Source organism: Neofelis nebulosa, chromosome 8, assembly GCF_028018385.1.
Source record: "Neofelis nebulosa isolate mNeoNeb1 chromosome 8, mNeoNeb1.pri, whole genome shotgun sequence".
Lineage (NCBI taxonomy): Eukaryota > Metazoa > Chordata > Mammalia > Carnivora > Felidae > Neofelis > Neofelis nebulosa.
In genome coordinates, this window is record NC_080789.1 from 113663125 (window position 1) to 113677685 (window position 14561).

The 14561-nt window shown below is 38.8% G+C and overlaps 1 protein-coding gene across 4 annotated transcripts in view; it reads left to right on the top strand.

Annotated features, from left to right (window-relative positions):
- Positions 1-14561, top strand: part of EPC1 (enhancer of polycomb homolog 1) — a 95612-nt gene that overhangs the window by 19862 nt on the left and 61189 nt on the right. Inside the window, exon 1 of one of the 4 annotated variants that reach the window (XR_009247659.1) lies at positions 5824-6268. The exons of 1 other annotated variant lie outside the window; for it this stretch is intronic. Coding sequence is in view for 2 of the 3 variants with exons in the window: in XM_058681533.1 (XP_058537516.1) it covers positions 6116-6268 (153 nt within the window). In the remaining variant the exon portion in view is untranslated. Of the gene's footprint in view, positions 1-5823; positions 6269-14561 lie in introns of those variants that run through there. 2 more of the 4 variants (XM_058681533.1, XM_058681535.1) reach the window with 2 other exon arrangements.

Genomic DNA, 14561 nt, shown 5'->3' on the forward strand with positions numbered 1-14561 from the left:
TTCTCTCCTAACTTGCTCATTTTTATGTCTTTGCTCCTTACAACCTTGGACTAACACCTGGGCTGTACACAGTAGTCTGTCAGTGAGTTCCACTCACTGCATTAAATGAGTTAACACTAATTTAACAAAATTCAGTTTAGATAAATACTACCAAATATGATATATATGTTTTAGTTCTTCAATTTCCTTGTTTTCTAAGGCGGACTTTTATTCTTCTGGCAAATTAATTGTTGGAATGTGTGACATTCCTCTAAAGTACTAAATTGTTATTCAAGTTTCAAATGATTTCCTGTTTATAACTCCCACTTATGCATCCAACTGCATCCAGTAGTCTAGTGTTATCCTCACTAAAATAATGCCACAGAAGTCTCATCAACTGCCTACTAGGACTGGGGAAGAAAAGCTCAGATCATGTGTGGGACCTGGGAATTAAGGAAGCCCAGTCCTCAAAATGGTTAAACTTACCTAATCACCTTTTTTCTTTCCAGAGAAAATTTAGACCATTTTGGCAAAATCCTTGCTGGGTTCATAATAGATTTTCTACAAATTTAGGATTTTATATTTCACAACAAGATGTATTATTTTTTTAATTTTTAAATTTCAATACTGCTGGCACCATTTTGTGAATTTTTAAAAATATTCTAATTCATTCTCAGGCCCAATTTGTTTGAGTTGTGTTTCTTTTTCTTTTCTTTTTTTTTTTTTCCAGTTAAAATTTGTATTGGAGATAAAGGTAAACTGAAATAACTTTGAGTCCATCCTGCTACAGTTTGCTAAGATTAATATTTTCCCTTTATTCTTTTAAGGTAGAGATAGATTATTTCTGGATATATTCTGAATATTTTATCAAATATAGATCTTAAATATTCCATACAGAATTCCATATAAATCAACTCTGTAGAAGAATCAGTTCAGATATTATTTCTTTGACACCCTATTAAATACATTACAAAACAATTGCAATATTTACTTTCCAATATTTCCTTGAGGGGGAAAAACACATCATGAAAGCATTTCCAGTTTTTATTTTCCTAAATGTTATGTTGGAAGAATTATTTGATGCCATTGCTTTATATAGCTTATCATGAAAATAAGAAGCAGAAAGTTAGGAAAAATAACTTTAAGTGAAAATTTAGTGCTTTTGCACAATGCTTCCTTATAGCCCTATATCATTTTCTCATGTTGAGATCATTATTATGCATTCACACATTTTAAAGAAATTAATTTCACTTTTTCTCAGTTAAATGTAAAAGCAATATCTCACTTTATTATTAACTCTATGAGGCTATAGGGATCATGCAGATCATTGTTCTGCAGCACAAACTGCTTTACCTAGTTCTTAGTAAACATCCAATCAATATTTGTTGAATGCTTGAAGGAATGAAGAATCTAGACTCCTGCTAGCAAAACTGGCATCATGGTTTTTTAAATCTTATTGTTTAATCAAAGAGAGTGTAACTTCTTTGCATCACCATCCATTCTTGCCCTCTTTCCTTCCTGCCTCAGAAGACAGTTCTAACATTAATCAATTTATACGATTCTTTGTTTTCAGTGTACAAACATGCCCACATCTCTCCCACTTTCAAAAACAACACAATCTGTGACCCAAATAGCTACCCCTTTGTCTCTGCCTCTCCTCCCATCATTGCCAAGCCTCTTGAAAGGGAAGGCTACATTCAACATCTCTTTTTTCTGACTTGTAGTTCACTCCATGCTTCACTTTATAACCTGGATATGGGGGCTTCACTGTGGAACCAGACACTAGGGATTTCAATCTCAGCGTTGCCCATCACCAGCTTTGTGACCATAGGCAGTTTCTGCAACCTTTATAACAGGACAGATCTCATAGGACTCTCATGAAAATTAAATGAGATAATACATTTAAAATGTACTTCCGCATTGCCTGGCACATAGTAAATGGTAGGTATTATTCTTACTGATTGGAAGTGTAATGGGAGTTCAGAGATGAGAAAGAATGGTGCAGACTTAAGAAGAATTATTTTGAATTCACATAACCACTCACTCATTCTTCATATTAGGAAATTAGAACCCAGAGAGATTAAGTAGTCACAATTTCGTGGAGGGCATGATATTTGATTTGGATTTTGAGGGATAATAACAATAGTTTATAATTACTGAATGTTTACTGTGGGCTAGAGACCATTCTAAATATTTACATGGAATGTTTTATTGAATCTTCAAAACATTCCTGTGAGGTCGTATTTCGCATTTCGTTAGCTAGAAATATACTGTCAGTCAGGGAGAACTGAGAAAAAGGAATGAATAAAAATCTGGAGGCAGGAAAGACATGCTGATTTCTAAAGATGGTTATGAGACATACCAGCCAGAGTGAAGAGCTTGTCTTAGGCAATAATGAGAAACGATGTTGGACAGAGTTAGGCAAAGTTATGAGGCCTTAACAACCATACCAAAAATAAAATTTTTTTTGGCTTTATCTAATGGGCAAAATAAAGAGAAGATATAAATAAGTGACTTGGGGAAGGGAGGATACCCACAGAATGGGGATTTAGGCACACTGGTTGGGTGGCATGAACTATGAAGCCCTGAAGGGCAGTTTATCCTTCATATACCCAGGAACCTCTACCAGCCACTATTAGTTACCACTAGCCACTAAGAGAGTACCTGCAGCTTCCTGTTAGGTAGGTGGTTAATAACGGTTTCTTGAAGGAATGAATGAATATAATTACGAATTCCCACTTTCCAGTTGGGAAGTGATGAGAGCTGGCACTATGGTTAAGGCAATGGGAATGGAAATAAGGAGACAAATCCTAGATACAGTTTCAAAGAATAAATAATAAGACTTGGGCACATATTAGACATGAACTAAAATTTAGAACCATACTTCAGGTTTATTATATTTGGCAAACTGCAGTGTTAGAGCAGTTGCATTTCACACATTCTTGGTTGTGTTTTCAGCAGAATTTCTGTATTTGGTGTAAACTGAAATGAAGCACATTTCAGCATGATGATATGAGTAATTATTATTACCATTAAAACTTCTATCTCTTTCCTTCCTACTCCTACTCCCTCAACCCAAGAGCTTACCACTTTTACCACACACCTGGTTTGTTTTTGGAGTCTTCTACTGAACTCTGGCCAAATAAACCTCACCTTCACACACCTGGCAGTTGCCTTCTCTCACTGTTTTGTTCATACAGTTGCTTTCTCCCATGAATACCTTTTCTACCAGTTCATTGCCATTACCAACTGGAATATTAGTCATCTTTCAGAACCAAATCACATGCTATCTTCTCCATGATGTCTGATCAGCCCAGGTGAAACTGACTTTTCCTTCTGAACTCCCATAGCAATGCACTTCACCATACTGCCTAATACTCGTCATTTGGTTTACTGGGTATCCCCTTATCAGAATCTTACTTGTATTCCCTGCATTTAAGCCTGAACCTTTATTTCTGCACTCCTGGCCCTTAGGAGAGAGGGAACTGAATTGAGTATGAAGCTTGAGACTCCGGTCTTTGGGTCCTTGAGAACCCAGTAGGACCTGGGAGTCAGAAATCCAGGTCATTGAGCTGGATGGAGAGTCGCTGCAAAAAGAAAATGTCACTTAGCAGGCATATTATCTGCGAAAAGGCAAGCTTAATTTGTAAGCATATCTCTGAACCTGCCATGGAGGATGATTCTAGAATTTCTAGAGAACAAGGAACTGATTTGTACAGTATCCATAAGGGATGTAGAAAATGTTATCCATAAGCTGTTTTCATGAAGTTTAAAAATATATATATTTGTTTCCGTGGTGGTTCATTCATAACTTAAGATCCTATTTTGTTCTATAAAGTCTGTAAAGACTTTGTGCTATGAAGTCTTCTATAAAATCAATGGAATTCTACTTGTGGGATTTTTAGAAATCTAATATTGTAGGTTGCAGAGGACTACTAGACTAATATTGAACCAGAACTCTTAAACTTGGCTAAATAGGTGTCTATTTCACAGTGTGGTTGGCAATTCTTGAGGCTCCCAGAATGTGATACGGGCTCTCGTGGCTAATTCTTTGCACATGCTGCTTCTCTTGCCTAATATACTTCTCATTTTTTTGTTTGTTTGTTTGTTTTTTTTGGCAAGGTTAACTCATACTTATCCTACACAATTTTGACTCAGATATCATCTCCCCCAAAAAAACCTTCCCTGAATGCTTTCATTAGAGCACTGCCTATGGATTGGGTGCCACTCCTGCCTGTTCCCATAATAGCCTGTGCTTTCATTATAACACTTACTTCAGGTGTGGCAGTTTTCATCTACAGGTCCTTCTGCTCGAGCTCTGAGCTCTGCCAGTGATAAGTCACCAGCAGCATACTTAGAAGGCCACGAGGGCTCATAAATGTTTGCTCATTGAATAAATGCACAGTATTAGTATAGAAAATGTGGATGAAAGTCCCTCTGCCTCCCAGAGGTAAGTTGTCAGTATGAGAATTTTAGGGTAATTTTTGAGAACTGGAGTCTGTGTGTTCCTTTTCTTCTCCCCACCTGGTAGAGTGTAGCTAAACCAGCCTGGAAGATAGCAGTTTCCTATGTGCCTTAAGCAAGTTAACAGTTCCCGTCCAACCCAGTATTTAAGAATTGTGATTATTTTTACTGTGTAGCCCCCAGGGAGAAAAGCAGACTTATAAAACATTTTTCTATCTCAGTGAACTTTTGAAATTTTGCTGCCAAACCTACTAAACCCACCCTAACAGTCTTTCTGGTTTTTGTTTAATATGCCACCGGAAAGAGCTCTCTGGATACCTAGTTTCATGTATAATATAAACCAAAAATTAATATATCAGTTCTTCCCCTTTTTTTCTGTTTTGATTTGGCAGGAGCACTACAGGCTTTATATGATTCAATCTTATAAAGTTTTTCAGAGAACAAATGATAAGTGTGAACCCATGACTATGTTAGAGAAGCAGCTTTTTCCTTCAGTGCAAACAAAATCATGAGCTACATATAATGAATTGGCTGTACAATCCTGAAGTAGGTCGTTTAAAAAAATTTTTTTTCCCTTAAGGTCATAGTGCCCGATAAGAACTCCTTTTGCTTCAATTACAATAAAAGTGTGAATATGGGTACATAAAATGCAAGATTAAAAAAAGACCTATTTTGGAGCGGAGAAGGATGCGTACCGTTTATACTGAGTTCAGTGGATGGGAACTGACCAAAGATTTGCTGCGGAGCCTGTCAAATATTATAATCCAGAATTTCATTAGATGCAAAAATAATCGCTGGTAAAAGTTCACCCAAAGTATTATTTTGCCCCTAATTTCGTTTGTATTTTTGTTTTAAAGACCTAAAAAGCCGCGATAACTAAGACATGCATTCACCCACTGAATTTGCCATCGGTGCGCAGCGCCGTCTGGAGCGCCCCTCCTAACCCCCACCGAGGGCGGCTTTGGCCCCCCAGAGTCGCCCCCGCCCCTTGCGCTGGCCGCTGGCGGGGGTGACAGGTGCCGAGCCCGCCCACCCCCGAGTAATAGCACCACCCCGCAATTCTCCCGCCGTTGCCTTTCGCTAAGCCGGCTTGCGGCTGGGTAGTTTGCCTGCACCTTTGCCTGTCAGAAAACGGCGCGGGGAGGGAGCGAGCGTGAGAAAGTGAGCGTGTGCGCTATAGGAAGGAACAGGAGGATCGAGGCGTCGGCTCCCGGCGTCCGAGCGCCCAGTCTGCCCCGTCCCGCCCGTCCGCCTCCGGGCCTGCGGAGGGTGGGGGCCGCGAGCAGCGAGGCCGGCGGGCGCCGGGGGTTGGCGGGACGCGCGCTCCGTGCCGGCGCCCGGCCTCGAGCCCGCGCTCCCCCCCCCCCCCGCGTGCCCGCGCCGCTGCGCGATGCAGTGTGGGGAATGGCTGGGGTTGGCTGAAGAGCGCACAGTGGAGTTTTAATGTCCGCCATGTTGGCCATGGCGTATTGAAGAGAGCGAGCGAGAGAGGAGCGGAGCGGCACAGCCTCCCACCCTCCCGGCTGGTGTTAGTGCCCGGACGGCGGGCTCTGCGCTCCGCCCCTCAAGTCCCCGGCAGCGGTAGGCGAGTGGGGACCGAACCCCCGGTTCTCCATGATCCCGCTGGCCGGGGCCGTTTCCCCAGAGCGGAGAGGTATCTGCTGCGCCTGAGATGAGTAAACTGTCGTTTCGGGCGCGGGCGCTAGACGCCTCGAAGCCGCTGCCGGTTTTCCGCTGTGAGGATCTGCCCGACCTGCACGAATACGCCTCGATAAACCGGGCCGTGCCGCAGATGCCCACCGGAATGGAGAAGGAAGAGGAGTCGGTACGTGTTAACTCCCCTGTCCGACCCAGCGCCAGGCCCCGCTCCCTCTGCTGCCTGCGGCGGCGGCGGAGCAGCATACCCACACAAAATGGCCGCCATCTTCTCTTCGCCGCCGACTCTCAGTCGCCGGCCGGGCCTTTACCCCGCCTCCCCCGGCCTCGACCCCCGGCCGCCGCGGCCCGGCGGGGCCTCCTCTAAGGCCACCCGCCGACCCCGGCCACTTGTACCCGGGTCCCGCGGAGTTCGGGAGCCCGAAAGGCACAAAGGGGTCACGTGACGAAGCTGCCGGCAGCCATTTTGTGGTCTTAGTTCTTGGGTTGGGCCTTGTGCATCCGGAGAGGGGAACGGGCTTGGGTGGCGGTGGGGGTGCGGCGAGCCGGGAGCCGCGGAGGACCCGCCTGCAGCCCTCCCGGCAGGCCGCTGGGTGGCGTTCTAGGGCCACCTCGGCCTTCGCGCGCTGCGGGCGCTGGGGAGCGCAGGTTCTGTGCACAGTGGGGGAATTTCGCTTCCCGATGGCCTGGAAAGGTGGCTGGGCTCTGTGCGGCCCCTACGCGGAGCCTCACTGGGACATGTAATGTTGACAGTAGGTCTGTGAGGCTTGTAGTCCTTTTACCCCCTGCAACAGAGTGTTGAGAGTACTGCGTGTTTGCTCGGATGACTTTTATAGAAGATAAGGTTCATTTTCTGTATCTTTGGGACTTTTGCATTCATTCCTCCCCAATTCTAATTAGTCGAAGGGTAATAAACTACTATCTATCCCTGACTTTTTCTTTGATCTTTGAGACTATGTTGCAGACTTATTTTAGAGTACGTAGCTTTTCTAAAGCCTGTAACTTTATTAATAGCTTTTTTTTTTTTTTTTTAAGTGTAAGTCTGCCTTCTTTCTGGTTTCTCAACATAGGGGAAGAAAAGACCCTATTTAAGAAGATGTTATAGATCTAGATTTCGAAAGAGGGTCCTTACTTATCGATAACCGAACTAAAGTTAAGTGAATTCATTTTACAGAAATCTTCACGTTCAGATGTTTTATATCGGGTGGGTTTCAGTATTTAACTATTTACAGCAAATAGACATTTTATCATAGCTATGGCTTTACCTTGTTGTGGAAACTGGGTTGAGACAGGGATAATAGAATCTTCCTCTCATTTCCCCCAGATTCTTGACAGTATAACTTGATGATTTCTAATCCTAAGGAATTGCATACTTTGGTTTTCAGGTACAGCCATTTAAACAGGGTGCAGTATATTGACAGTTCAAGGAAATCAAGGAGTCGCAAGATTTGTGTGCTACAATTTTGTTGTGGAAAATTGTACTGTAATACTTCTATTTGGTACTGTACGAATTTTAAATGTAGAAATTATGCTCTGTAATGTTGATTTTGAAAATAAAGCTCTTCAAATTGTTTGGGTTATTTAACCTTTTAAAGTAAAATAGTTCTGACAGTTGAATGTTATTTTTGAGAGTAGTGTTTTAAATCTAACTTTACAGATAAGCTAAGTGATAAGTGCATGTAGTAGTTGAGATTGTCTGGTGTAGCACTGACTTTCAGCACTTACCAGACAGAACCTCTCTATTTTACTTGTGTCAACTTTAGAGTAGATTGGTGCCATTTATTTTTTAATAAGTGATTTGTTTTTAAAAATTAAAGTGCTTGTGACTGCAGAATCTTGTCTTTTGGTTTTATTTTTGTTTCTAAGTTTTACAGATCATACTTTCAAGTTGGGGTGTTGGTGTTATACTGCCTTGGAATTTAATTTGTAGTTCTTGTTTTTCAGCCAGGGAAGGTGGGCAGATGCTTTATAAAAGCAAGGTAGCACTACAGTACATGTTAGACATTTAGTTAAGTCTTGCTTCTGAGTATTTTGGACAGTCTCGAGCTACAACCTGAACTCCGAGCTGAACTCAACTAAAGTATCAATGTTTGTTAAATTTTATAGATAATTTTGTTCACGGAAATAATTTTGACATCTTATAGTGCAGTGGATATCATTAGTAACATGTGCAGTCTCTCTGAGGAACGTGAGGGATTTTTATTTCCCTTTAAGCTACCTTTTTCCATCATCTGTTTAGAATTTGTTTCAATTTACATCCAGCCAAAACTATGATCAGTGAAGCATAGACATCAAGAACAGATACTGAATTTAATAAAAGGATGTAAGCACTACCAAGTAAATTGCTGCTGTACAGTCCTGGTTCATGTTGTCAGTAGTAGTAGGCCATATAAGTCACAATATTGAAAATAGCATGCTACACAATATTGAAAATGTAGGCTAAACATAGAAATAATTGAATTCTGAGTTAACTTTAGAAAAACAAAAATATTTTGATAATTTGTTGAAGCATGATGTACTTGTAAAGGTGAATGGTTAAAACAAACTTTTGCCTTGGACATTGAGGGTCTAGCTAAAAAAAGTATAATGGTATGTTGATCATGAAAGATGGGGCAGATTTAAATGACAGTTTTGTATATACCCCCTGATTAAGAAAGCATTTCATGATCAAAATGTATCTGCAGTATTGTCATGTGAACTGTCTGGTAATTGTTACCATATTTTGTTTCTGTGGTGAAGGACAGACAAATTCTAGGTCTTACCACTGAGAAAATAAAACTTACTAATGTACTCCTATTTAACCAGTTTTAATAATATAAGCTGAACACAATTAGGCATGCCTCTTAATTTTTAAGAAACAACTTTAAGCAGAAATTCTCCCCCCCACCCCCATGGCTTTACTCAATTTTAGAATTTAGTTGTTATTTATTAGTGTAGTTGGATTGAAAAATAACTCCAAAAATTGTAATAAATTGAAGAACTTGACTGAGTCTTAGATGTTTAGGGATTAAATGTTTGAATTGGTACACTGTCATACATTGTAGCTTGCTAAGTCAAAAAACAACATTTGATGAAGTCTTGGAGTTGATGAATTACAGAAGTAATTTTCAAATAGGAAGTCAATAGACTCTCAGTTCTAAAATGAGATAAATGAGTCCCTTTGGGTTTAAAAAAGAAAAATTTGGAGAAGTTGAGAGGGCAGATGTTTGCACCATTAAAATATTTTAACATTTTTGTTAAGATTATAATCTTAAATTTGAGATCTTAACTTTGAAGTTAGAAATGTTGAAATACTAAGTCTAGTGCCACGGCTTCTCTTTTAATTGAAGGGATAACTTTGCAAGATGTTAGTACTATTGGTGTGTTTTTAATAAAATTGATTTATGTTGGTTAGAATTGGAGCTTTACATTAAAGTATAATTCTGCTAGGAAAGACATTCTGAAAACATTGGTTTTAAAGTGATAATTAATAAATTGGAACTACCTGGTTCCTATAGTGTAACTTTTTCATTGGGATGTCCAGGGTGTTGTGGCTCTATTATGAGTGGAGAGTTAACCTTTCTACTCCTATTACCTAGTCTGATTTGGGTAGAATAGGTGATGTAATTGATACTACCCTACACAGCTACCTTTGAGACTGTTAGAAATAGGGTCTAGCCATTATAATCCAGCACCTTGTTTTAATTGGGTTCTATCTGGACAAAATGGTCTCATACACCTGCCTTTCTCTCCTCTTAGAACTACCATCCATTATTAGGTCCTGTATATAATGTTATTAGATCCAAGTTAAGGACTAGTTATAAAGTGGACGGGTTTTTTGTTTGTTTTTAATTAGGGATAAATTAGAAATATGTATATATCTCTGAAATGAGGAAAAATAAATGTTACATTTTCAAAAATTGATAAAAGTCTAGTTTTTCTACTTTGATCAATTTAAATGTTTTCTCATTTTTTGAAATAAACCAAAAATCTTTTTTTTTCCCCTTTAAAATTTTATGAACTAAGATTTTTTTAGTCCTTGTATTTGGAGCTGTAAAATTAGATTTCTTCCTTCTTTCTTGGAAGTGAAGAAAAATATGTGAAATCTCAGTTACAGTAGAAGCAAAGTTTAATTTTTACAAATAGTTTGAATTAGAAAGGACTCGAATTTTTTTTTTGCATTAAGTAGCCAATAACTAATCTATTTAAAATGAAAGATAATTGAGAACCAATAGTAAAATTTAGTTTCCAATTTCTACCTGAAGATATTTTTTTAATTTATTTTTTTAGGTAAGCTATATGGCCAGCATGGGGCTTGAACTCATGACCCTAAGATCAAGACCCACATGCTCTACTGCCTGAGCCAATCAGGTCCCCCCCACCAAGATATTTTTGAGAAATTTCTAAGTTGTAAGGACTGCATGGAAATTATTCTGGAAGTAGTGAATTCCCACGATATGCATATAAAATTTTGTGATGGTATATTTTTCTAGGAGAAAAGTTCATATTTGTCCATCAGTTTCTCAAAGCATTGGTAACAAATTGGAGCAGAAAGCTCAAGATTAAGGGCTACTAACTCTCCTAGAAATTTCAAGTGAAGTCATTTTGGTTTTATTAGTATGACAATTCTATAGACTTATTAGGAGAAGGATAATTCTATCCTTAGCTATAGGCAACTCAGGAAGAGACGACTCTTTTCCACCCCGCCCCCCCTCCTTTCTTTCTTAATTGGCTTAAGGAAGAGACTACTCTTAACTGCAAAAGGAACCTCTTGAAAACTATGGTTCCTAGGTGCCTAAAGAGCTCTTGTTTCGGTGTACTATTTGATATTTAAAATTTTGGATTAATACCATTTGAACTTAGAGTTCATTTTCTTATAAAACAATGGTAATGAAAACTGACAGGCTTACATTATCTATCATGTTTTGTAGAGGCTTTGTGATCTGTAATGGAGTTTGTGCTGAACTACCATTTCTTTCTTTTAATCAACAGTACTTAATTAAAAATACTGTCTAAATGTAAGGTAGCTAAATTTTGTAAACGAGGAATAATCTGTACTCACAGGTTCATGAATTTGTGGGTAGATTAAGTATTAAACCAACAGTCCTAAAAACTAGGTTTTAGTTTTATATTTTGCATACTACTACATCACGGTAGTAAAAACAGATGAGATAGAAAGATTTGGAATCTAATATATATGATTCAGTTTTCCTAAAAAGTTAATGTTATTTCTTATCAGCGGTTGGTTAAAACAGCAGTTTTAAAGCAAAAGCTAGCATTTAAATGTATATTTATTTGATAGAGAGCACATGTGCATGCTCATGCTCTTGAGCAGGGGAGGGGCAGAGAGAATTTCTAGCAGGCTTGACATTGCCCTGCGCAGAGCCTGATGCAGGGCTCCTATCTACTGACCATGAGATCATGACCTGAGCCAAGATCTCAGTTGGCTTAACCAACTGAGCCACGTAGGCACCCCCAAAAGATAGCATTTTAAAAGTAACAGTAATACCATGGGATGAAGACATAGTTTGTAATTCTGCTTCTTAAGATAACCAGCAAGGAAAAGAGAATTTTATATTGTAATTTGGGAGTGAAATGAGTTGTGAGTTTCTAAGTGCAAAGTGGTATGAAAATATGAAATACAAAGACAGGAGTAGAGTATGTCTTTTACTTTTTAAAGTAAATTTTTGAACCCTCAAAGTATGATTTACGTTAGTGTTTTGTAAATTTTTTGTAAGAATATATCAATTTATTGGGAAATCGATGAGAAATGATTCAAATATTTTAAACAAGTTGCTAGAACTACTTTCAATGAGTTGCTTGAAGCTTTGTCGTCTGCAACACATTTGTAAATTTTGGCAGGTCTTGATCAAGTTTATGTAACTTAAAGCCTGCGATTATAGGAAACGATTTTGAGTTATTGAGTGTTTTAAACATAGTGGAGACCCAACTTTATACCTTTAAATATATATGAAGTGAATTTCATCCACCAACCCCAGTGTAGTAGGTAGATGAAAAACAAAAACATGTAGTTAAATCTATTATGACCCATTATTTGAGTTGTAGCTTTGATGAATGGGGATATAATCAGTTCTTTGAAAGGTTTCGGTCAGCTTCTGTTAATGCATGGTGACAAGTTTGCTGAATTTTGTAACAGATTATTAAAGCAGATTTTGGTTGAATTCACTTCAGTATAGAGTTCTGGCTGAAATGACATGGCCTTAGAGTGAATCCAGGGGTAAAGATAATGTGAGATTTAAAACATCCCATCAATGATTTAATAGTTTCAATTTTTTTTATATATTGGGATGAATTATTTTCAGTATTTTAGAACCACAAATAGCAGTTGTATATTCTCTGAGAAAATGTATTTTGGCTTTTGTGGCTTACTTACATTTACACAATCCCTTGTATTTGGGATTATCCAATATGAATGTGTTAGATATGTTCTTTGTCCTTGTAGTGTTGTATGTAGTTGCAAAAAGTGTGTCTTTAAATTTGAGTAATAATTTGAGAAAGACAATTTTATTTTTATATTTTTAAAAATATTTATCTTTGAGAGAGAGAGAGAGAGAGAGAGAGAGAGAGAGAAGGAGACACAGAATCTGAAACAGGCTCCAGGCTCTGAGCTGTCAGCACAGAGCCCGACGCAGGGCTCGAACCAACGAACCATGACATCATGACCTGAGCCGAAGTCAGCCACTTAACCAAGCTGCCCAGGCGCCCCAGGAAAACCAATTTTAGACTCAAGGCCTCGTGCAGCTTCTGACAGTTGAGTGTATGCACACCTGCTTCCACTCACCCAGGTTTTCTTAACTGCAAAGTGAAGTAAGGCTATAGTAATTTCCTGTTGTAATGAGTATATTATGGTCTGTTTCCAGAACTATTTTATGTGTTTACAGAATAGTCATTCCATCTTGAATTAGTTAATAATTTCATTTGCATATTATATAAACATAATTTACATGGAAATGAAGGTAGTCTGGGTGCAGGGATAATTGGTTCCAGTTTAGTCCAGAAAGACTCACAAGTTCTAAAGGATTTAAAGAACATAAACGGGTGCTGTAGTCACAAAGCTTTTATTGTTATGAGAATTTGAAATTAGAGCCAGAATTGTGTAGTTGTGGTTGCAAATTTGTGTTTCACCTGTAAGAATCTAAAGGGAAACAGAATTTGTGTTTCACCTGTAAGAGTCTAAAGAGAAACAATATAAATATGGCTGTTTTGAAGCCTGAAACAAGAATTTGATCATTATTCTAATAGATAGGTGGAGATATTTGAGATGAGGTATGTTGTACACAGACTGAGAAAATGTAGATTAGCCCATTTTCAATCACTTTTGTGGCAAATACTTGTGCATTTGCTTTGAGGCAAGGATTGTTATAGTTCCCATGGTTACAACACTGAACAAACAGGGTTCCTTTTTTCATGGATCTTACATTCTAGAATATAGGCTGTATTAGGGCAGGAATTTTTGTCTTGCTTTATTTCACTGATGTGTTTTCAGCACCCAAAAGAGTGCCTGGCATGTAGTAAGTGTTCAATATTTGCTTCATTGAATGAATTCTGTAATGGGGAAACACAAAAAAGGCAAATGACAGTAAAAACTATAACTCTTATGTTCCACTCTTAACAGTGGAACAAGTTAATTTCAGATGGAAGGAGGAAGATAGAGTTTTCTTGGCATAGATGGTCAAGGAACGTTGGATCTGAACCTGGAATGGTGGGAACGAGCCAACCCTTTGAAAATCTGGGTGAGGAACATTCCAGGCAGAGAGACCCACAGATGCAGAGAATATGAGGTAGGAATAGAAGGCAAATATGACCAGGGCAAAATGAAAAAAGGTCCTCTGAGACTGAGGACCCAACGATAGTCAGGAGTCTATATCTGGTAAGGTATTATAGGCTACTACAAGGAGTTTGGATTGTTCAGAAATGAAGTAAGCCATTAGAGAATTTCAGGCAAAGGAGTGCCATGATCTGAAGTCATGTTTTTCAAGATTATTCTTGCTATCATATGGGAGAATGAGGCATATTGAGCAAGAATGAGAGTTGGTGACTTTAACTAGGGTGGTGGTAGTGGAGATAAAGAGAAATGGATGGATTTGAGGTATATTTTGAAGGTAGAACCAGCAGAAGTTGCTGGTGGATCTGAATGTATTAGATGGAAAGAAAGAATCAAGGATTAACTCTTGATTTTTACCTTGAGCACCTGGATGGTAGGTGATTAGGCCACTTACTGAAATAGGGACAGAGAAGGGAGGATACATAAAGAATGGATGTGTTTGAAGTGCCTCTTGTCCATATTTAACTGGATATGTAAGAGTGTAGTGAATTAGAACAGTCTGCACTGGAAGTGTATGTAATATTTTAAAGTCATGGGTTGGTGCTATAAATTGGCAAGTCTTTGGGAGATGGCTTTTAAAGCTGTGCTTTGTGGCTCAGCTAAAGGAGGAGCTATTAAAGAAGTAGGAAGAAAATTA